The sequence below is a fragment of the Lissotriton helveticus genome, chromosome 12, assembly GCF_964261635.1.
Source record: "Lissotriton helveticus chromosome 12, aLisHel1.1, whole genome shotgun sequence".
Lineage (NCBI taxonomy): Eukaryota > Metazoa > Chordata > Amphibia > Caudata > Salamandridae > Lissotriton > Lissotriton helveticus.
In genome coordinates, this window is record NC_136073.1 from 452,535,960 (window position 1) to 452,558,390 (window position 22,431).

Here is a 22,431-nt window from a genome sequence, read left to right on the forward strand (position 1 = left end):
TGGGTGCTGGCAGGTGGACGGGTTGGGGAGGAGTGGCTTGCCCAATGCTGTGGGCCCTGACTGACCAAACCAGTCATGCACGCTCTTCCCTTTCTCTATGTAGGCTGCATGCAGCCTACATAGAGAAAATGGCCTCTCCATAGGCGCCGGGCTTGGTGCTGTCCCCACCAATTACAACGCTGCCATTGCAGCGTTGTGATTGGCTTAGGGGAGGGAGGCTGCCTGTCGGCTGCTTCCCGTTGGGAAAATGCGGGCCCCGGCCAGGAGCTGAGGTGGCGCGGCTTCCGGTAAGGTAAGATTCTTTACATTTTTATTAAAGCCCAACACCATAACACCCGTCCCAAGCCCCCACCCGTATACCTTTTATCTGACTAATTATGTTTATTAAGTTTAAAAGTCACTAAAAAATATTCCTAAATAAAAAAAAATACAGGTTCCGATTGAACATAACTGATGCACGGCCTCCATAAACTGATAATACCAGGTGTACAGTTTACGCCATTTAAAATAAAATAAACCAATCGCTCTGTGTATGAAAAATGAACATTCTCCATTAGTATGTGCTTCTACATAGTTCTGACAGCCACATACAACAATTTTTAGGGTGGAAATTGTACGTGTTCACATTGTTTTCTGAAGAATAGTGACAATTAATCTTCGAGGCTCAGAATAATCATACTTACTTCAGATACATTGTTTTCGGGATTGTTATTCATTCTGAAGACACTTGATCCGAACCAAGAAACGTCCGTCAGTTCAAGTCACCCTCGGCCCAACACTTCTGATCATCCCCAAAGATTCTTATCAGTCATAAATCAATAACACAATGTAGCCGATGTACCCAACCTGTGCGTTGGGAAGGGGCACGTATCTGCCTATACACATAGCAGCTGACCTGCAACTTATTCCCAGCACAGTATGAAAAGCATCTTAACCAGTACACTCTTGCAACCTCCTCCATTATTCTTTGAATAGAGAGATTGGAAGTAGCACATTGAACGTCCTGGCTGCTGGCACCACATGTGAAAAAATCCCATGTTCTACTACCAACCTCATAAGCAGTGCAAAGTATTTCCGAGTGCCCACCGCAGCCCATACTAGTAGTTGAGGCAATACATACTTTCTTGAAAAGATATGTGGCAGCCAGGATATTGACAGCATGAGTGCTTGCATCATTGCTGTTACATATAGTCTTTATACACCTGATCCTCCAGTTATTGTCATAAGTTGCAGGATTGACGCCCATCAACCAATGCTTCATGCCAGGGTTGACAATAACTGCCTCGCCGGCACAGCACAGTCCTACCTCCCATCAGTCTAGGAGACAGCTGCTTATAATTTTTCCCTGCAGCCACATCACAAATAGCCATGTTAATTGCAACCGGCAAAGAAAGCCCAACAGGCTCATTTAGTAGCGGCATTGGGAGGGGGGACTGCAACACTTGTCCTGCAGGAGAGCAGGAACGTCACAGGAGCTGAACTTCCCGGAGGCTGCTCCTGTTGCTAAGAGCCGGGACTGTTGGGCAAAGCTGGACAGACACTCTTAAATATACGTCCTTAACATGTCGAATCCATTCTTTGAATCGATTTGTTTCTGGAAACGTTACATAGATGACATTCTTGTCATATGGCGTGGTACATTGGAAGCAGTGGCGAATTTTAAAGACTGGATCAATAGTAGAAATGAGTTTCTCAGGTTTACTGTAGAAGCCAACAAAGAAAAAAATTGCTTTTCTTGACCTGTCCATTTTTCATGCATTGGGGAGTTTGCAAAGTGAATTGTATCAAAAACCGATGGCTCGGAATTTGTTGCTACGGTTCGATAGTCAACACCCCAAATCCCTTCGTGAAAACTTGCCCTATGGGCAGTTTCGACGAGTACGGAGAAACTGCTCCACCATAGATAAGTTTGAAGACCATCAGGTAGCTACGTATAAAATAATGGGTAGCTTAAATACAAAATACATTTTAAAAGTTGTTACTCAGTGGGAAATGCACTGGTAGTACATTATGAAACCTCTTTAATATAATGCACTGCAGTGGTATGTGTGTAACAAGAGAGCCACAGAATTAAATTTGGTTGGTACTGTGGAGAATAGTGACTTGTGTATTTTTAGTGCTATGAGGTCACAGCCTGTGACAGAAAGCACTGTGAATGTGGATGTCATTATTTTATACTTCCATTACACACATTATAAGATAGACTGCTACAAACTGTGCAAATCGTTTTAGGATAAAATGGTGATTCCAAAATGTAGATTTGAGTAATATCAGACTATATGTAATGTATTTTTTTTGCATAACTATCCCTCAACTCCTCCTCAGGGGTACTAAGCGCTGTGTAAATACAGTTATGATTAAAAAAGCACACACTTCACATCCCAGTTGTTAACCACTACGCAAAAAAACCCCATCTTTGTCATCACAATACTTGGAGTGATTCGAGCAATTAAAGCCAGAACCCGACCCAACCATCCTTTACATTTGCAGATTAACTCCTAGCACACATTGCATTTCATTCAGGCAACCAGGCACCCTGGCACGAAGGCTTGTTTGAAGGATTGTTTTACCTGTCTGCTGGGCCTCTTTGTTTTACAGCACATGAGACTGAAGCATTTTTAATGATACCGAGGAGCTTGAGCAACCTTGGCCGATGCCTAGTGGAGCTCTTCTATGCAGCTATAGAGGAGTCTGTCTCTGGTTCCCCCCCGTGGCCGTCACCTACCCAGCCGGACATCGGACATTGTTTTCCTTGTCTCCCCATTGTTTCCTTCCCTTCCCCCACCTCCTCCCTCTGTGATGCTGTGGCTGTCTCCCCTTTTCCAGCCCTGAGTGGAACCATGGAGTCAGCTACCTTTATTGTTTTTTGTTTGATTTTGTATATCCCGCTATCTTGGGTTAATGCTATCTGCCTTTCACTTTGACTGCTTTGTTCCCCCTGAAGTCCTTTTCCTCCTTTCCGGTCTTCCTGGCCCTATCTGCATTCCTTACCCCTGTTTACCATTCCCCCTCTACTTTTCATTCCCATAAGACGTGTGTCTTGGCTATGGTAAGCACCAAACACTCATATTATTGTGTAATCTCATGTTTTTCTCCTATGTCTATACTTGGCTTCTGTAATTGATGTAATTATGTAACCTGTAACTCGCTGATCTTCATGTAAAGCGCTCTGATACCTCCGGTCTAGCCAGCGCTATATAAAACTTTGCACAAAAAAAAACTGGAAGAAAAGAAATACCTTAAAAAACTCATCAAGCGGGCAAAAAACGTGCAACTAACAACCGGGAAGCTTTGATTAAAATACCAACAATCAAACCTCCACTGGGCCGAATTACGTTTGTACACACCTTTAGCGCTCTTACGAATGGAATCCAGAAGAGCGTAAGGAGACTTTAAACAGTTGTACTGACAAGATACCTCTTCCGCTTTTTTCACTCATAAGAAGCCACAACTTGCGAGACAAGCTTGTTCATACACGACCATGGAGCGCTAAGCAAGAGATAGAAACAACATTGTGGGATCTACCGAAAGTTCAGGGCCATTTCCCTTGTGGTTCTTGTGGAGTATGTGCCCAGACTAAACAATCAAAAACCATTGATGTGGGCAGTTCCAAACCTTGGATACAGAAAAGTTTTACAAACTGTAATAGCGATAACCTAATTTACTTGATCACATGCCCCTGTGAGTACAAGTACGTGGGAATGACCACAAGGAAAGTTAAACTCCGCATGATTGAACACAAGAGCACCTTTCAGTGCAAGAAAACCATGACGAAACTAACTAAACACTTCGCTGAGAAAGAACATAGGGCAGAAGACTTCATGTGGACGGTTTTGGAAAAACCATTCATTCCATCACATATTAGTGATATCTCTTCCTTTTTATTCCAACGTGAACAAAGATGGGTCTTTAGATTGTCCAGTGATACTGCGGTCCTTAATGATGCCATTCCCTGGATGTCTCCCTCCAGAAAATGATGTCATACACCACACTCATTTTTAAGCAATAACATCTACCCTGTCTTAAACCATGACAGACTACAGTACACAAATGAGTGTAATCATTAGTAAAGTCCACAAGCAGATGCCTGGAACACATAAACTAGTAAGGACCATGTTGACTATTGAAGGTTGAGGTACAAGCAAACATAATCATCATACCAGTTACAAATAAATACCATTAATTATGGACCTCGAATTTAGGTATATATTCAATATCTGTTCATATTAATAGGTATCTTCTCAAGAAGCTGTATAGCCCTATGAGATATATCATGGAACTGATGCACATAACTATAGTGAGCAAATTCACTGTTTTATAGGCTTGTTCCTTTTTCCATAGTTTGATAAGACCTTTTCCACCTCTTTAATTCCTTAATCGAACCTAGGAGAGGGCACATGTTCATTTGATGAAGATTGACCATTATGAATTATTAATGACGAAATGTAACATCATGATCCTTGTCTTTTAATTAGTGCATAACTTTCTTAGATAGTCCAGCATATCAATGTCTATTTAAATATAATAATACACACAATACGTGTTATTAGTTATATAATAGCAACTTACATACCGCACAAGAGGCTTGTCCAAGCAGAGTAGGAAACTGCGATCAAACACATTTTTTTTATACAATCATGCATCATTCTGCATAAAAAGATCCCTTAAATGGTCACATAGGGACTTCTATCAATTAATTCTACTCTTTCTGTGCTTCACATCGTGGATTGACATAAATATTTAGGCACAAGCATTCTACGTGTTACCACTATAGTGTGATTACTATTTCCGGCGGGCTTGCGGTAGATTGATAGTCTTTCTTCATAAACAACGTCAGTACAGCACGCAGTGATGCGTAAAATTGGGTATTTTCTAATATAAACAATAACGCATTATACTAACAGGAATTATCTCTGACATTTCAGCCCACTAGTGTACTAAGTATGCAATTAATGGTCCTGTGGAAACCGAGAGTATCTCGGATCTTGCTTACGCTGTACACTTTTTCTGATTAAGGCATATGGACTACAGTTCCCAGCGGGCTCGCTGGAGAACGGTAGTCCTTTGTGAGTGACATCATTATACACGCATGCTGTGCGATAACACGGAACACCTGATGTTTTGTGTATAAAACACACATCGGCCCCTTCATCAGGTATCTCCACTCCAGCAAGAGTTCCACCGGGAGGTACCGACGGAGAGGTAAGATTAGGACGCGCAGTTCCATTTTGTTAAGGTTTTAAAGCTCACAGCTCTTTTATACCAATTGCTTACGCTCGCTCCTCTCTGTCTTAACATGAGTATGCGGACAGTCCCAATAATACGGTGTAAAAATGTAGTGACCTTTCTTTAATGAACTGGCAATACACCGTAAATAGCAGGCAATCTACATAAAAAGTGATATTGTTTTTTCATTCAGCAGAGATGCTTCATGAAGGCTTGGGCTTACATCCTTATGATTTTAGATTGTAGTTTTACTCATTCTTTTTTAGTAAAAACAAGTATGGGTCTCAAAACACTCTATAAACACCCGCCTTTAAATATCGTGAATAGTTGACACACCACTAATCCATTCTGGTTGCAGTTTGGGATTTGAATATTAAGTCTGTTCTTTTGTTCTTTTTTTGTACTTTTGGCTTATTTAAATGTTGTTGATGGCTTATTTATCACAGCCTCAACGGTTTGTATAGATTATTAATTTATAAAATTTCTGTTGTGGCACTATGATTACTTTATAGAGCGGGCCTCATTCAATAATACTTGAGCTGGTGCTGAGTGAGGTATGGTCCAGTCCTGGACAAGCACTGATATCATCAAACATCATGCTGGTTCCAAGGATTTTACAGTTGTTACAACAGGATATACACTGTATGTATGAATCCTTCTTTTACATTGCAGTGACATAGGTTGTGTATGTATAGGTCCTGACAAAAGCCAGGGAGATTTATCCTAGTGGCTGAAACATGTTGACCACTTAGACAGTGATTAACTTCTAACTGTCTTTCTTTCACTTGCACTTTGGTTTTAAATTGGAAAAGTTATCAGAGCAAGCATCAAAGGATTATTTGCACTGAATATCTCGGAAGTTTATCCTATTTTAATTCACATCTTTTCACCTTTTGCACTGCTTTTTGCATAAACACTTTATAAATAAGCAAATAAATCCATTTTGCACTAGATGCTGACACTGGGCACATGAATGTGTAATGATGGGATACCAAATATCCTAAGGTGGTTCTTACCTACCTTTTCATTCTATTTCTGTTTTATGCATCAATGTTTCTTGTTTTCTTCTTTTTTCTCATAAATTTAAGATAGCACATAAAAGCGGTAGACGTTCTTAGACTTAATTTCTGAGATACATTGGCTATTAGACTACGGATTCTGCTTGTTCTTGACTCTTAAATATATAACATCACGTCTTCATGAACAAAAAGGTAGAAAGTTTTAAGTAGATTGTGTAGCAGAAACAGAGTTGAGAAGTAGAGTTGAGATTGGTTACACAAGAGAAATGTTCATGTATAGCAGTTCAAATTTAGCCAGTTACCAATGTAGTCAGTTCATATGGAATCTTTAGCACAGGAGACCCTTGCATATGCCATTTAGCTGTTCCTTCAAACCACTTCACTTCAGCAGCAGCAACAGCCCCCTAGCTATATAACATCACATGGTATCCCAGTCTAACACTTCTCCCCTGTTTTGGTACTGAATTACAGATAAATTTGTCTGGCACAAGAAGGGCATGTCCGCTCTTCTGAACGGTCCCAGATCTTCTCGAATGTCATAAGTGTGAATTCATTTGGCTTCTCCACTATTTAACTCCCTTACTTTGTCAGTGACCAGACACACATTTCCAATCCATGACAGCCAATCAGATCACAGTTCTTGAATAAGTATCAAACGTTGGAGAGCCACAAACATGATTTTGAAGACAGCCATTTAGACTTTCATTTCAGGTTAAAAGTAGTGTTCAAAATGGAATTAGAATGGCAGCAAAAGGGAATGATGTATATTGTCAAAAAAACAAAGTTCACTGAAAAAGCTTTGCAAGCTTGTTTAAAACAAATTGTAAGAATTTCCCTTAAGACGCAGTGAAAGTGAATTATTGATTACTTAACAAAACTGAACAAACTTTCCAGATGCAGTGCTCACAGTGTCGCAATAGTTTATACCAGTGAGTACTCGGCCTTAACTTCACAACATCATTAACCACTTTGGTGCTAAGCCTTTTCCCTCCCCAGGGAGGAGTGGCGTGCATAGATCACACCATGTTCTTAGCAAGAGTGTCCTGCAAACATCAACTTTTAGGTAGAATTAAATACATTTCTTACATGTGAGGGTGTGTTCTAGAGTCCTTGAAGAAGGACAAGTCATACCAGCCTGCAGTCCCACAATTCTCCTGATAAAAACGCCTTGCTAAATTGTTCTCACCTGCCGGGAACATGAACTCTGCACTCTGAACTCTGCTTGCGGTTTCCCTGTGCAGCACCTCGCGGTACCCGCTTCGCGGGCCCCGCTTCGTTGTGTGTGTCATTTCTTGACTGTGGATTTGAGGAGGATCGGGCCCTTGGAGATTGCTGTGGGTGCGTGGGTTGGAGCAGGGCTGCGAGCGGCGGGACTAGGACTCCATCTCCCAGGAGTCCTCGCTAGCCCGAACCCGTGGCACCTGGGCCGCTCTCCCTGCTTGCCCCGCCCCACTAACCAAGGCCCCTATATTAACCAACCATTGTCCCCGCTGCGCGGGAGCGTCCAGGGAGAAGCCCGGGACAAGGGCGGGACCGTCTGCGGCCGTCAGAGGCCAGAAGAGACTGGACTGGGCCAAGGCTTTTGGCCCTTGGCTGCTCTCCCGAGCCTGTGGTCACTTTATTTTTTGTTGTGCAAGTGTTTCTTGCTTGTCTTGGGTTCAACGCCAGTTAGGGGTATCCTGAGCTGATTATCTGTCATCTTAGTGATATCCCCACGAGAGTTTAGCGTTCGCGGTTCTTGCTGTTCCCTCTCTTTGTTTTGGTGAGGAGCATGGAGTGCTGCGAAACTAGAAGTATGGCAGCGGCGGGTGGAAAAAAATTGACAGGTACCTTAGACGACTTTATCGTGCGCACCAACTCCTTGATCGATCAAGGTATTGTACTTATGGAAAGAAGGGTTTCCCAGGATCTGGCATTCGCCAAAAGATCGTCTTTGGGTCTCATTGGTTCTGCCCGCACCCCTAATACTTCATTCCATATATCTAATCCTGTGCAGGTCCTTGCTGATATTCACAATGTGCACTGTAGTCAGCCAGGCTCACGAGACCCATCACTTACTAACCCCCAGGTTCAGGCTCATGACCCCACAGGGACTAGTTTGGATTCTAACCCGGCATATCCTCAGGCAGACCCCCAGGTAGTGACTATAAATGAACAAAAGAGGGGGAAGCGGGAGGGGGCAATCCCTAAACCCAAGCTCCCAAACATTAATATCATTGGAGCCAAGAAAGCCCGTGCTATTATAGCCGGGAATACTAGCATTGATTCAAATGAGAGGGGTGGTTTGGTAGAGTCGAGAGATCCTGGCAATGAATCCATTGGGCGGAAAATTGGGGCGGAAGTAGCCCCATCTGAGGTCGCTAGTTTACCCCTGAACATCATCGATGATACCATTTTGGATAATTCCCTGGCTGACATCCTTGAGGATAGCATTATATCCAACAGGTCGAGGGCTGATTTATTAGAGGTGGCTAATGGGGAGGAGGAGACTATAGGCTGCACCATAACCAAAATTATCAAAACCCTACTCGCACCCCTAGAAGCTAGGCTTCATGGTATTGAAAAAGTGCTTCATGACATATACAAGGATATAAGGTTTCATGATAGCAATTATGCTAATAGGACCACCAATGCCACTATTGAAGCCAGTAAATCAAGGCTTGCGGGTAAGAGCAAAGCAGTGGTAAAAAATAAGATGCCCAAAAACCCGGTAATAAATCCCTCCAAGCACGTGATTAATAAAGAGAGTACCCAAACCCCCACATCGAATAAGCCCACTGACCAAGTTAACTCAAAAGGCCCCGCTATCATAACTCCAAAACCCGACTCTGCCCCCCCTCAGAATAACTTGACACGGCAAAATATTCATCTACCACCAGATGCCTGTCCCTACGTGATTATTTTGACGGGGGTAACGGAATTGGTCCCCCCAAATACAGAAACCTTGCATGCGCTTAAAAATAACGTATGCCACTGGTTGGCTAATAATTATCCCTTACCCCCAAATCTTTGTGGCAACATCTTAGTGGTTGAGAGAACGCCTTGGGTAGGATATAATAGGAAAAGAACACAGGGGGACTGCATAGTAGTGACCTTTGAGGATTCCCGCATTGCGGAATATATCTGTCGGGGGAATCCTCGTAGTAAAAATGGTACCTTGGTCACGGCTAGGCCATTGTCCTATTTTTATATGCCCAATGAGCAACGGGATAACAGATAGAGTTAAATTAAATATTCAAATCACCATAGAGGAGCGATGAGGCAAGAGGTGCCCAGGGAAATGAATCCCTATAGTTGGGGCAGGGGTGGTGAGGAGGGGTGGAACTTAGTTCAGAGAAGAGGAGGTAGGCATAACCACGACAATAGACACCATGCAGACAGCTTTAGGGGCAATGGCATGTTTGCTGGTCAAACATACAACTATGCCCAAGCTCGCTATCCACTAGATAACCCTGGTAACATCCCAATGACAAATCAGTATGACTGCCTGTCCGACCTGGGTTGGGTGGATTGACAACAGGCGGGCAAAGTGCTAGGATATGATAAAGGAAATAGGACCAACCCCGTCTCACCCGCAAATTATGATCTTGGAGACCGGGGTCTTAAGTGTGGACACCAGGGAATTAGCTCCCGTCGTCCATGAGTTAGGCAAAGGTAGGGATTTAGTAATTGGCCCAAACAGCCAACCAGCGGGTATGGAAGCTCCTAGAGATAACAGATACATAAAGGTAGGAACATGGAATATCGCTGGGCTAAGGAACAAAGTCGATGACCCTATTTGGAGGGAATCTATAGGCACCGCAGACATCATTGCCCTACAAGAGACGTGGGATACAAAGAACATACTCCCCTTAGATGGATACATTACCTACTCTCTCCCTGCAGTCACCACCACTAGACGAAGAGCGAGGGGGGGGACTGGTAACCTTAGTAGCAGCTAATATTTCTGGAACACACACGGTGATTGCCTCAGGTTCCCCTTACTGTTTGGTAGTCACAATTGCCCGTAAAGGGGCATATAACGTCTTAATTATTAATTTTTATAATTCTTTTGATAGAGCCACCTCAACTAGTAACCTGACAGCGTTACATTCCTTTTTAACAGATTATAAGGAGCTGTCGGAGAATGAATGCTATATAATATTACTGGGGGACTTTAATGTCCATAGATGCCCAGACAAATGTTTGCCCAATGATCCTTTCGCCCCCATTGAACAGAGCGAAGCTCACTTTGAGCATACGGAGCAGGGAATCCTATTGGAATACATTTTGGCTGAAAATGGTTTAACGTTACCCATGGGGGATGAGGTGGACATACCAACTTTTAAGGGAAATGGTAGTGGGTCAACTATCGATTTTATCTTCACAAGTTTAACGCTAGGTAGTAACATAGTAGATTATTTTCCGGTCTGGTCTCATTTTAGTGATCACAACCCTGTTTTTCTACGTGTTAGAGGTGTTCTTAGTAGATCTGAGACACAATTGAATATGGTTGACAAACAAGATATTCGTGCAACAGACCAGGCTCGTAGAATTAAATGGTGTAAAATTGTCCCTGAGGATTTCCAAGGTAACCTCTCCAATAGTAGAGGGGAGGAGCTGCGTATATGCATGGATAAGGAAGCTGGGGATAGTGAGGTAGTGGAGGCATACCAAAAGGTCTGTCACCAGATCATGTCTGACCTAACACATCCTGGCAAAGTTAAAGATTTAGGGTCAGTCGGCTGGTTCAATCACAACTGTTCAGTAGCCAACCGCAAATTGAAGGAGGCCTTGAAATGTAAGCCAGTTGATAGACAACGTGTGGCATTGTTAAGGAAAGCATATAAAGCAGCAGTAGAACAGAGGAGACGAGAGATCAGGGAAGATGCCTGGGCAGAATTTACTTCTATTGACGTGATAAAAAACAGTGCCAAATTCTGGGCAGTGATCAATCAACCCTACTTTGTTGACTTGAGCAACAATGTTTTAGACTGTGGTATTCAGGAAGACAAGTGGCTCACCCATTTTAAGTCAGTCTATGAACATGTATCCACAGGGGTCGACGATCCAACCTTGGGGGTTAGTCACCCATATACTTTGGTGGTGAATGAGGGTGAGGTGGCTGAAGCCATCAATAAGGCCCCTGGCCCTGATGGCGTACCAGCCGTCCTTTTTAAATCTAATATAGCAATATGGTCCAAAGTTTTATCTAATGTATTTAACAGAATTGCCAAATTTGGTATCCCAGCGACCTGGTCGCAGTCGGTAATTGTGCCTATTTTTAAAAAAGTAACAGAGAAGAGCCGAGTAATTACCTCCCAATTTCCATTATAGATTCCGCCGTGAAGGTCCTAGGCAGAGTGGTCCTGTGCAAATTATCTGACTGGCTCGAGGAAACGAACCCTCTGTCAACATTACAGTATGGGTTCAGAAAAGGGCGTAGTACGATAGATCAGAGCCTCAATCTCCAATTACTGATTGGAAAGTATACCATAGCGAAGCAAGGTTGTCTGTACATAGCATTTATGGACCTGTCCTCTGCCTTTGACTGAGTAAACAGGTCCAAGCTATGGTATACTTTCTAGCTGACCTCCACAGAGACCTCACAGCCACAGTGAGATATGATCGTAAGGGGAATTGCACGGGCAAGATAGGCATAACTAACGGGGTTAGGCAAGGTTGCATTTTAGCCCCTTTATTATTTACCTTGTATATTAATGAGTTAGCCAGTGTCCTGGGAGCAGTTTGTAAGGATATCCCAAAGGCAGGCAAGTTTTCCCTCCCCGCATTACTATATGCGGACGATGCCGCACTTATAGCGCGCACCTCAGTAGGTCTACAAAGTCTTTTAAATTCCTTTTACGAGTTTATGTCCTCTCTGGATCTTAGCGTCAATTATACCAAATCTCACTTCATGGCTGTGGGCACAAAGGGCAGGCACAGGAAGTTGATGACACTCCACTTTAATGGGAATAGGTTATCTAGGGTAACCAGATTTCCATACCTTGGGGTGGTTTTTGATGAAAGTTCCACCTGGCTTCCTCAACTGTCCGAGAAAAGAAATGCATTTGTTCGGTCCATCTCTGCTGTTCTGGGTTTTTCCCGTAAACTGGGGGTAAAACCGTTACAGGCAGTGTTACAGGTGTACGACGCAAAATGTGTTTCCATAGCAATGTATGGCGCAGATTTATGGGGTTTCAAGAACGTTAAGTTGTTACAGGTGGCAGAGGACAAATTCTTAAAGTCCATTTTATCAGTACCACAATCGACTCCAGGTTTTATAGTTCACCAAGAATGTGGGGTGGAATACTTAGAAGATCGGATTGCCATCGCACCCCTTTTAAAGTGGATTATGGTCTGGTTGAACCCAGAAGTGGATGTAAACCATGAGATCCTGAGGGACTGTCTTAGTTTAGAACATTGGGAATCTATTCCGTGGCTAAATTATGTCAAAAAGGTCGCAGTCTCACTAGGGCGCCCAGAAATATTTGAGGAGCCGTCTAAACTGGTTAAGGGAGACATAAAATGGGTCAAGACTGCTTTTAAGCTTCATAGAGGGATGGATAGAGAGGGCTTCGAGTTGAGTAAGCCCACCGTGAGAGCCCATCAGCTAGTCGTAACAATAGATAATGATCTGGAACTATATCTGAAGGTTGTTAATATTGCCAACCACAGATATTTACTAACCAAGTTTAGATTAAATACATTTCATCTACTCCTCTCTGGGCGCCCCTGCTGGACCAAGGTATCAGACTTGAAATTATGTACCTGTGATGGTTTTTCTATAATGGACACTGCCCACTTCATGTTCTTTTGTGGTTACTTTATTGATATACGGAAAAAATTTATTGAACCCCTACTAAAGGATAAGGGGTTTAAACAAGTGAAACCTGCCCTATTATACCTTCAACTGCTGTCCAATACGTGGGACATTTTTAATGTTGCTACTTTTTTAAATATAGCCATGAGACTGAGGAAAAAACTAGCCAGTTTGAGATAAGTTTTCCGTGATCTATTTTTAGAGTCTGTTAAATAACTAATTTTTATTTTAACCTAGACGAATTGTGTATGTTTTTAAACTCATATATGAACTTGATACTTAATTTTTACTGTTTTTTAATGTTTACATTCTCTCTTTGGTTGCTATGTTGTTGTAGTTAGCTAGCCATATTGCAATTTAAATGTATTTTCCCTTTTTGGACCTCTGTATACTTTTGTGGTTTTTGTTATGAACCGAATAAAGTATTTTGACTGACTGAAAACGTTACCACACGTGTATGGTTGGTCCTACTACCTGTAATAAGAAAGGCCCAGGAATGAACTGTGGCAATGTTAAGAATTTTACTTTGAATTTACATTGATTCTTAGGATATGGGTGGATGTAGTTTTTCGGCCCGTGTTGGTCAGCACACAAGAAAAAGCTACCAACCCCAGAAATTTCTAAAAAATATACATTCGGAGGAGTCAGGGATAGTATAGCCTGCCTAGATTCTGCTACTTTTTCTTGGTTTTGTGTGTTTATTTCAGGGCAATTAATTACTTCAAGATTAATCTCTGGAGGTAATGGTAGTTGATTCACAAACGCCAGTGGTTGCAGAAGTAACATCACCAAGCCTTTGACCTTAATGACATCACAGAAGGTGACATGATATGACCTGAATCCCCCATAAACTGATGTTGCATGATCATAACCCTGAAAACATCTCAATAGTCGACACCACTGAAGTTCCAGAATAACTTAATGATTATTGTAACACAACAAAAAGGTCCTTGTTGATGTGATCTATGAAAGTGGTGGGGAGTAATACTTGCCCTGAATTAGAGCACGCAAACCAGACCTCTTATAGGAGGCTTGGGGTTCTACCCCCAACAAAATTATTAAGCAAATAATGTCACAAATAGCATTTAAAAGCACAACTTTTGCATACATTTGCATACATTTGCTAAAAACTCAAGGGCTTTCAAAGGATATTTGGTTAAATATTCAGGTCTTTTAATTGTGTGCCAAGCTAATGAAACATGATGCTCCCGAGGAGTTGACCCTATTGTGCTAGGGATGCCTTGTATGTCAAACAATAATCTCCATCGTACAAGGAACAGCATTTGGATATTGCTGCCCCTCATATGTCATGGATGTCCCTTTAAGCCAAAAGATATAAAAAATAAGCCAGTGTCTGAATTTTGCCATTAATGGTATTCATATACCACGGGTGACTGTTATGTCAAATATTACTTCTATTATGCCTGAGCCAGTATTTGTCATGGTTGCCCCCTCTCATATGCCTCAGTTTTCCTTTTCTACCAAAAGTTACCTCCAATAAGCTAGCACTGGCATTTTGCCACAGGTGCTACCTATGCCAAGAATGTCCTCACATATTTCAGTGCCATCACTTTCCTGCAGGTGCCTCATTAGCCAAGAATTACATCAAGTAATACAGTGTCAGTATTTTGTCACAGGTGACTGTCATGTTGAAAATTTCCTCCATCATGCCAGCGTCTGTATCTATCCATGGATGTTTCTTTAAACTAAACATGTCCTTCAGTATGCCGTGGCCAAAGGCATACTTGCAAGCATAACGCCACATACTCACTCATTCTGACTTACATTCACTCGCATTCATTCTCCCTCGCTGTCACTCATTCACACTTATTTATTGTTACTGTGAATCACTCATGCTTCTACTCATTTGCAGTCACACTTACTCTCTTTTTCTCATTATCAGTCTCTCATTCACTCACACATTCATTCTTATTTACATTAATACTTTCTCATTCACGCTCATGTACACTCACTCATTCTCACGAACACTCACTCATTCAATTGCATTCTCACACACTAGCCATCATTCTGAGTCTCACTCAAACTCACTGACAATCTCATTCATTCTCAGCCACTCACTTACACATGCTTGCACATACAGACACATGCTCACAAATACACACACGCAAACACACGCAAACACTCTTACCGGCAAACACACACACAACATATATTTGAAAGCATTTTTCTTTACTATCTCATTGCCAGCAGAGGTCTTATTCCAGCTCCTGGTGCTCCATTTTTTGTTACACAAGGACTTTGAATGCTCTGAAGTGTGAGCTGCCCTACCATCTCTGTACAAGAACGAGTTCAATTTAGTCTCTGTCCTGCGGGAATCCACCAGATTGGGTGGACTGACTAGGATCTCTGTCATTTTTCCGTTGACACAAGCCACTCCACAGTTTCACAAAATCGGATCCTGCCTATGTTTATCTACCTCTTTGTCAACATTCCATACAATGCCTTTGATGAGACCCGTTCTCAACTGTCCCAGGTCCCTTCTGATTACGCTTATCTGGAGAGGAGGGCAGCAACAGTTGGCATGGAAGGTGTTGACTCTACTGACCAGGGAGGCATCAGTTCACACAGGCAAAATTTGCTCATCCGTGAATCCAACTGAAATATATTATATCCCATGTTGCTGTTGAGTTGGATAGTGCTGCCTCATCCCTTGGTAACTGCTGTTTGCACCACTCCGAGGTGGTCTAGGAGCAGACTGGATACAGTGGGATGCACTGTGTGGGGATCGCATGAGCTTTGCTACAGGGCCCTCCTGCCTCTTATCTTTTTGAAGGAGCTGCACAACATCCGACACTACCCTTCTTTGCTGGAAGAGTGAGCCTGCCAGAAGCTGCATCATATGCGGCTGCGGGTAATGGGCTTTCTGTCCCCGCCAGGCTCTTTCACTGAGCTACATGGTTTACAGACAGCTGTTACCTGTATGTGACCAGAGTTTAATTGGTCTACTTTACATCAACAGTTGCTATAAGGTCTATTGTTAGCAACTGTTGATGTCACCACGCTATACACTAGCATTAAACACAGTGACGGGTTAAATGCGGTAAGATACTTTTTGGGAAGTAGACCAATTAAACTCTGGTCACATACCCAAATGCTCCTGTCCATGATCTCGACCTGTCTAAAAAATAACTTTTTTATTTTCAACGATGAGTTATTCCATCAAACTTGTGGTAGTGCGATAGGCACCTGCTTCGCCCCCAGCTATGCGAATCTGCATATGGGTGGTGGGAGGAGCAGGTGGTCCGGAAGCAGTACCAAGAGGAATGGGAACATAATATCCTACATTGGAGTCGTTATATTGACAACCTTTTTTTATTGTTTGGAAGGGTACAACTGCAACGTTCAATGCTTTTATCTCCAAGTTACAAAGAAATGACTTAAATCTCAAATTCACCAGTATGGTTAGTGCAGAGTCCGTTAATTTCTTGGACTTGACCATTTATATTAAGGACTGTAAAGTACATACTAAGCTCTACAGAAAGGAGATGGCTGGAAACACATTGCTTCATGCGAGTAGCTTCCATCCGACAAATCTGGTGAATAGTATACCATATGGAGAGGTTTTAAGAGTTTTACGTGATTGCAGTGAACCTGAAATGAAGGATAAGGAAATGATGAAACTCAAAAATCGTTTGACAGAGAGGCTATAGTGAAAAATGCTTGACTACATCAATGGAGAAGGTGAATAAGCAAACTAGGGAATAAGTCCTTTTTAAGAAAAAAGATAAGAAGAAGAATGGTAATGAGTGTAGGTTAATCACAGATTCTAATAAACTTCATGGCCCCGTTAGAAAAATCATGACGAAACATTGGCATGTGATTAGAAATGATCCTATATTAGGCGCAATAGACCATTGATTACTTTCCGCAGGGCAAGATCATTTACACAGATGTTAGTAAGCAACACTCTAACTAAAAAGAAAAATATGGCCAGTGCTTCGTGGCTGACAAGGAACGATGGCTTCATAAGGTGTACAAAATGTAAGGCGTGTGAACATGGCAAAAATGTTTCGACCTACCAACCTGGGTTATCAAACCGGGTTAAAAAGATCAAAGGTCAGTACGATTACAAAACGGAGTTTGCCGTTTATGTTCCGAGATGTGAATGCAATTTGCAGTACATTGGTAGCACCATTTTACCCGTACATAAACGGATATTGCAACATCATAGAGCAACTAAAAATGGAGATAGGTCGTACCCAGTAGCACGCCACTTCGAAAGGTTCCACAACAAGGATGTTCGAGGTTTGGTATACTTCGTGATTGATGCCATCCCCCCAAGTATGAGAGGGGGAGATAGGACAAAAAGATTACGGAAGCTAGAATCCTGGTACATTGTTGAATTAAATTCTAAAAGCCCTGCCGGTCTTAATATGGAAGAGGACTTGTATACTCATTTATAAGTAAAATGTAACAGGTATTGAGCTATTGTAAATATTGTTAACTGTAAAGTAGACTTGTAATTTTAGGCTGCTGCTCAAAATTTCTTTCTTTTCCTTTTTTTAGGATTTTGGCACTGTTAATTTTATTTTATTTGTTTTGTTTATAATGTAAAATACCGCATTTAGTGATGAACTAACATTAGAGATTGCCCACTTGGGCTTTATTTTGCATGCAGGAACATTATCAATAGAAGGGCTGTGTACCGTTTTTGTATTTTTGCCCACTAGGGCTAAATTCTTGCATTTATTTGACTACATGCATTCGACAATTTTAGTTTGAGTCAATAATTGAATTATGCTATTCTTTGGCTCTAGTTAAATGAATTTTTAAGTGCATTTTGGGATATATGAATTTGTTCCAGGCGCCTTTTCAATTTTTGTGCATTACGCGATGCTATTAGTTATTTGCGGATATGCTTAGTATGTCGATATTGCATGAGCAAAGTATTGCTTACTTTTGTTGGTTACTAATCCTGTGACTACACAAACTCTACATATGCTTGTAAAGAACTACAAGTCTGTTTAGTTTTATCATTTTGTGGTTTCACGTGATTGGGTCACATGGTGAGAGTTTAAAAAGCGCTTTGTAAATAGAAAACTTTATTCGTGAACAAGCCTGCTGGGACAGGCGAAACATATTGAAGAGCGACATTAAACTTTGAAAATACTTCACCACATGGCGTCGTTTTTCCTCATGGTATGTGAGGTTGGAGATTGTGACCGTGTCCTGCTTGGGTGACCGGGTACAACGAGGCGCCCTCTGCTTTGGTGGTGGCAGCTGTTACGCAAGCAACAGGAGGTGATATATTTATTTATTTAGTTTTAGGGACCCCCAACCCTGTTTTTTAATTGTGTGTTTGTGTGAACCCACAAAAATGAGTGGCAAAGGCCCACCTTGTAATGCCATGTGTTGTAAATGCCAATGCGTAGAAAAGCGTGCATGTTAGTGGCATGTGTTGTAAAAACATACATCCATGAGTGATTCCAAGGCTCTAATGCTGGGACATACTGCACATGTTATCAGAACACTAGAGGCAGTGCTGGGGTTTGTCTAGCATGATACTGTATCCCTAATAATGCCTTGATAACGAGAATGCTAAGGTGGTATGTAATGTAACCAGTTATATCATCATTGTCGGTTGTGATGCCACCTGTCAGGATATAGGTTAGGCAAGAACATTGCATTTGGGGTCTGACCCCAACATACAGTTTTTGTAAGCTCAATTTGCTTGTTTTAATCTCTTCATTACCAAAATAGAACAATGAAATGCCTTAAAAAACATTAAATGCTGCTGAATTAAAACATAATTTAATCTATAGCAATCTAACAAATTGCTCATCAGTAACAGTACTTGAGAAAGGTATGTTCTTAATCCAGGTCGGCATTGCTAGGTAGTCATAACATGTAATGAGTAATAAGTGTGATTGACCAATTATGAGTTTGATCCATGGTGATTTCTGAGACTATTCCACATAATTATATGTTCATCAAGTGATATACTTAATGTGGAATTCGTTGTTTTGAGTGGTAAGAGCTTTTTTAAAAAGCTGAAAAAGACATTCTGGTATAAATATAAATGTCATAGGAATTAATATTACTTCTGTTTTCTTTTACTCATAATGGCCAACATTGTATTACGTTATGAACACAGAATCTTTAGGGAAGTCATTACTAAAAGTGTGAATTCATTAACAAAATGACTTGGTACAGCTTTTCAGTATGCTACTGTATGAATTATTAAACTATCAGTTTGTTGGGAAGTCTTTGTCCTTGTTTGTAATTAACTTGAACTTTAACCATTTTCAATTTCTCTCACCAGATGGACGGCCGCAATGGGAGGTGGAAGGAAAAATAATTAGAGAAAAGTGTCAAGGGGTGAGGCATTTATTTTTCTAAGTATGTTTGTTTTCAATATAAATAATGTACTTTTGTATTGCTACTGTTTTTGTAGTGTCTGGAAAACACTTGGTTATTTTTTGTGTTTTTGAAAAGTGCATGAGAAGTTCTCATTTACTAGTTGATGTATCTCTTGCACTTAATACACCAGACACGCTACATTGCTTGCTATTTATTTTCCATTAGTACAATGGATGCATGCTCAACGTTTAGTATTTTGTTGTTGCCTAAATATAATGTTTGCAACATCAGACCTAATGCTTACAGATGCATTACTTCCTTGCTAGGTACACAGTAGTCAGTTTGCCTTTTCTGCGTAGTCCCTCCTATTTTACACCTGCCTATGGAATTATTTTTTGCTGAAATTACGGCTCAGTGTGTTATGATACTGACATTTACTATAACACTACGCGTATTTTACTCTACGTATGTACCTTCAATTTATTTTCCCCAATTCGGTTATTTAACTTTCAAGTAAGGCCATGGTAGTTAGTGCAGAAGGCACCAGCGGTGTAGAAATTTGGTGTCATCTGAGAATTCGTTTTTATTAATACCATTAACATGTATGGCAAAAGTGCATGGCTCAGGAGAACACAAATGGTTCCGCGCTAAGCAGCAGTTGTTAAACCACTGAAGTTAACATACGGCAGAGAAACATGCTTTGCATGTAGGAAAACTACACTGTACATTAGGTAGGCAAGTGTGCTTTCTAAGCCTAATATTGTGCCTAATGTATAAAAGTGGGGCACACTAAATACTAAGGAAATGTATGTCCCATAGTGAAGTGCTGTCAAAAGGTGGGCATTTTCCCAGAGCAAGCCTGATTGTAAATTAAAAAATGACTTTTACAATTCACTTTGCAAAATAGATGCCTGCAAATTATTTTCCCTTTTTTTCAAACTTCAAATTTAACAGAGAAAGTAAATTCTTTGAAAATGAACTACTAAAAGCTGTATCTTGTGTTGCTTATGAGACTAATTAGCATCCCAGTTAGACCTGATGTACTGGCATACCAGAGAATGCGTCGACATCACAAGCCAAGAAGACTATTGGTCAACTGTAGTGCATTCACTCACCACTGAGCTTGGATGAGCCATTTGGTAGTAACAGAAGTAGATTGTATCACAAAGGACTACATCAGTAGCCTCTTTGCATTAAAATCCCAAATGTAGTCCCTAGGGACTAAAACCTTTTCAGCCGGAAGTATCTTGCAGAGATGTGTCTCTGCGTTACTCATGAGGGGAAGCTGTTCTCAGACCAAGGAGAAGGGGTTGTACCCTCGTTTATCCAGTATTAGGGAATCTTTCATAGATTCACATGCCTGAATCATTCCCCGTCGTCGAGGCGGGAGTCCCACGGTAAATTATATACAATAGCAGTGCCTAAAAATTTCTTGTAGTAGGCTGGAAAAGCCCAAAGGCCTAACTAGGCCTCAAAACTTAGCAGCCTATCTACATCATTATGTAAAAAGACCTGAAATAGTAGCCTTAGCCAATCAGCTGTCCTCACCCTCTAGAACCTTCCCAGCTCAGGCAGTTCTCCTCAGATTTTCACCGCACTTCGTGTGTAAGGGAGTCTCCCTGAGTGCCTACTCAGTTTTTTTATCTTTATTCCTTAAAATGTCTGAAAAGAAGGCTCTTTTCAAAGCTTGTGGGACCTGCTACAAGAAGAGAGTCCATGTGGATGACCAGCACTCTGACTGTATTTATTGCCTGCACCCTTCACATATTGTGAAGGACTGTAGAATTTGCCGTACCTTCCCTCAGAAAACTATCAGGGATAGGGAGGCAAGGGTTCTTTTGTGGTTGAAGTCTTCTTCCACTGATGATGAGGACAAAGCCTCTACCTCCAGCAAGAGAGCTAGATCCAAAGAAGGTGCTTCTCCTGAGAGAAAGAAAAAACGTAAAACCTCTCAGAAAGCTTCAGAACCCTCTAAGAGTGCATCGGCTTCTTCAACTGTGAGTACAACCCAGGCTAAGACTGTTTCTCTGGTGTCTGTACCTACTGCTACTTTGACTTCTGCCTCCTCATCTACTTCTACGGTTACCACTTCAGCTATTACCTCACCGTTGATGTCTGTTAAACCATTGCTGACTAAAACCAAGTTGCCATCGTCGAGGTCTCTGTCGACGACTGCTCCGTCGACTAAATCTTCTGCTCCGTCGACGACAACGAAGCCGACTTCATCGTCGACGAAGACATCATCGACGTTCTCGTCGACGAAGACATCATCGACGGTCTCGTCGACGAAGAACTCGTCGACGAAGACACCAACGACGGACCCGTCGACGAAGACACCATCGACGGTCCCGACGACGTCGACGAGACACCATCGACGGTCCCGACGACGAGGGACTCGTCGACGAAGACACCATCGACGGTCCCGACGACGAGGGACTCGTCGACGAAGACACCATCGACGGTCCCGACGACGAGGGACTCGTCGACGAAGATGCTATCGACAGTCCCGACGACGAAAGGTTCGTCGACGAAGATACCATTGACGACCTCGTCGACGGCAAGATCTTTCTCATTGACAGGACCGTCGACGGAGATCCCGGTAACAGTGGCTTCCGCACTGACATCTGCTCATCTGTTGCACGGTTCACCTCCAGCAAAGATACAATACACTCATTTTCAGATGAAAACGTATCAAAGGCAGGATTATTCGCATATTTCTCCACTCTTGCCATCGCACATTTTGGAGACATACATGGAAGAGGAGTCAGATGAAGGGGAAGAGGATGATGGTCCTTTTGGGATTGCCCGTCACCCTTCTCAAATAAATATTAAATATCAGGAGGATGATGAGGAGGAAGTCCATGATCATTATACACATGACGTTTATTCCACGCCACATCAGTCACCTCATACTAGACCTTCTCGGTCTGAGGACACTACACATTTACCAACTTCCTTAATACAGGATTTGCAGGCTATGTTGGCGGATTATCGACAGAGATTTCCATCAAATCAGGTTGCACCCGCTGGGTCACCTGTTCCAGTGGACATGCCAAGACCTCC

The 22,431-nt window shown here is 41.9% G+C and overlaps 1 protein-coding gene across 1 annotated transcript in view; it reads left to right on the plus strand.

Annotated features, from left to right (window-relative positions):
• The window catches only part of NFATC3 (nuclear factor of activated T cells 3), a 934,632-nt gene that overhangs the window by 666,536 nt on the left and 245,665 nt on the right, over window positions 1-22,431 (plus strand). The window contains exon 7 of the mRNA XM_078669777.1: window positions 19,331-19,386. Within this exon, the coding sequence (XP_078525903.1) occupies window positions 19,331-19,386 (56 nt within the window). The remainder of the gene's footprint in view (window positions 1-19,330; window positions 19,387-22,431) is intronic.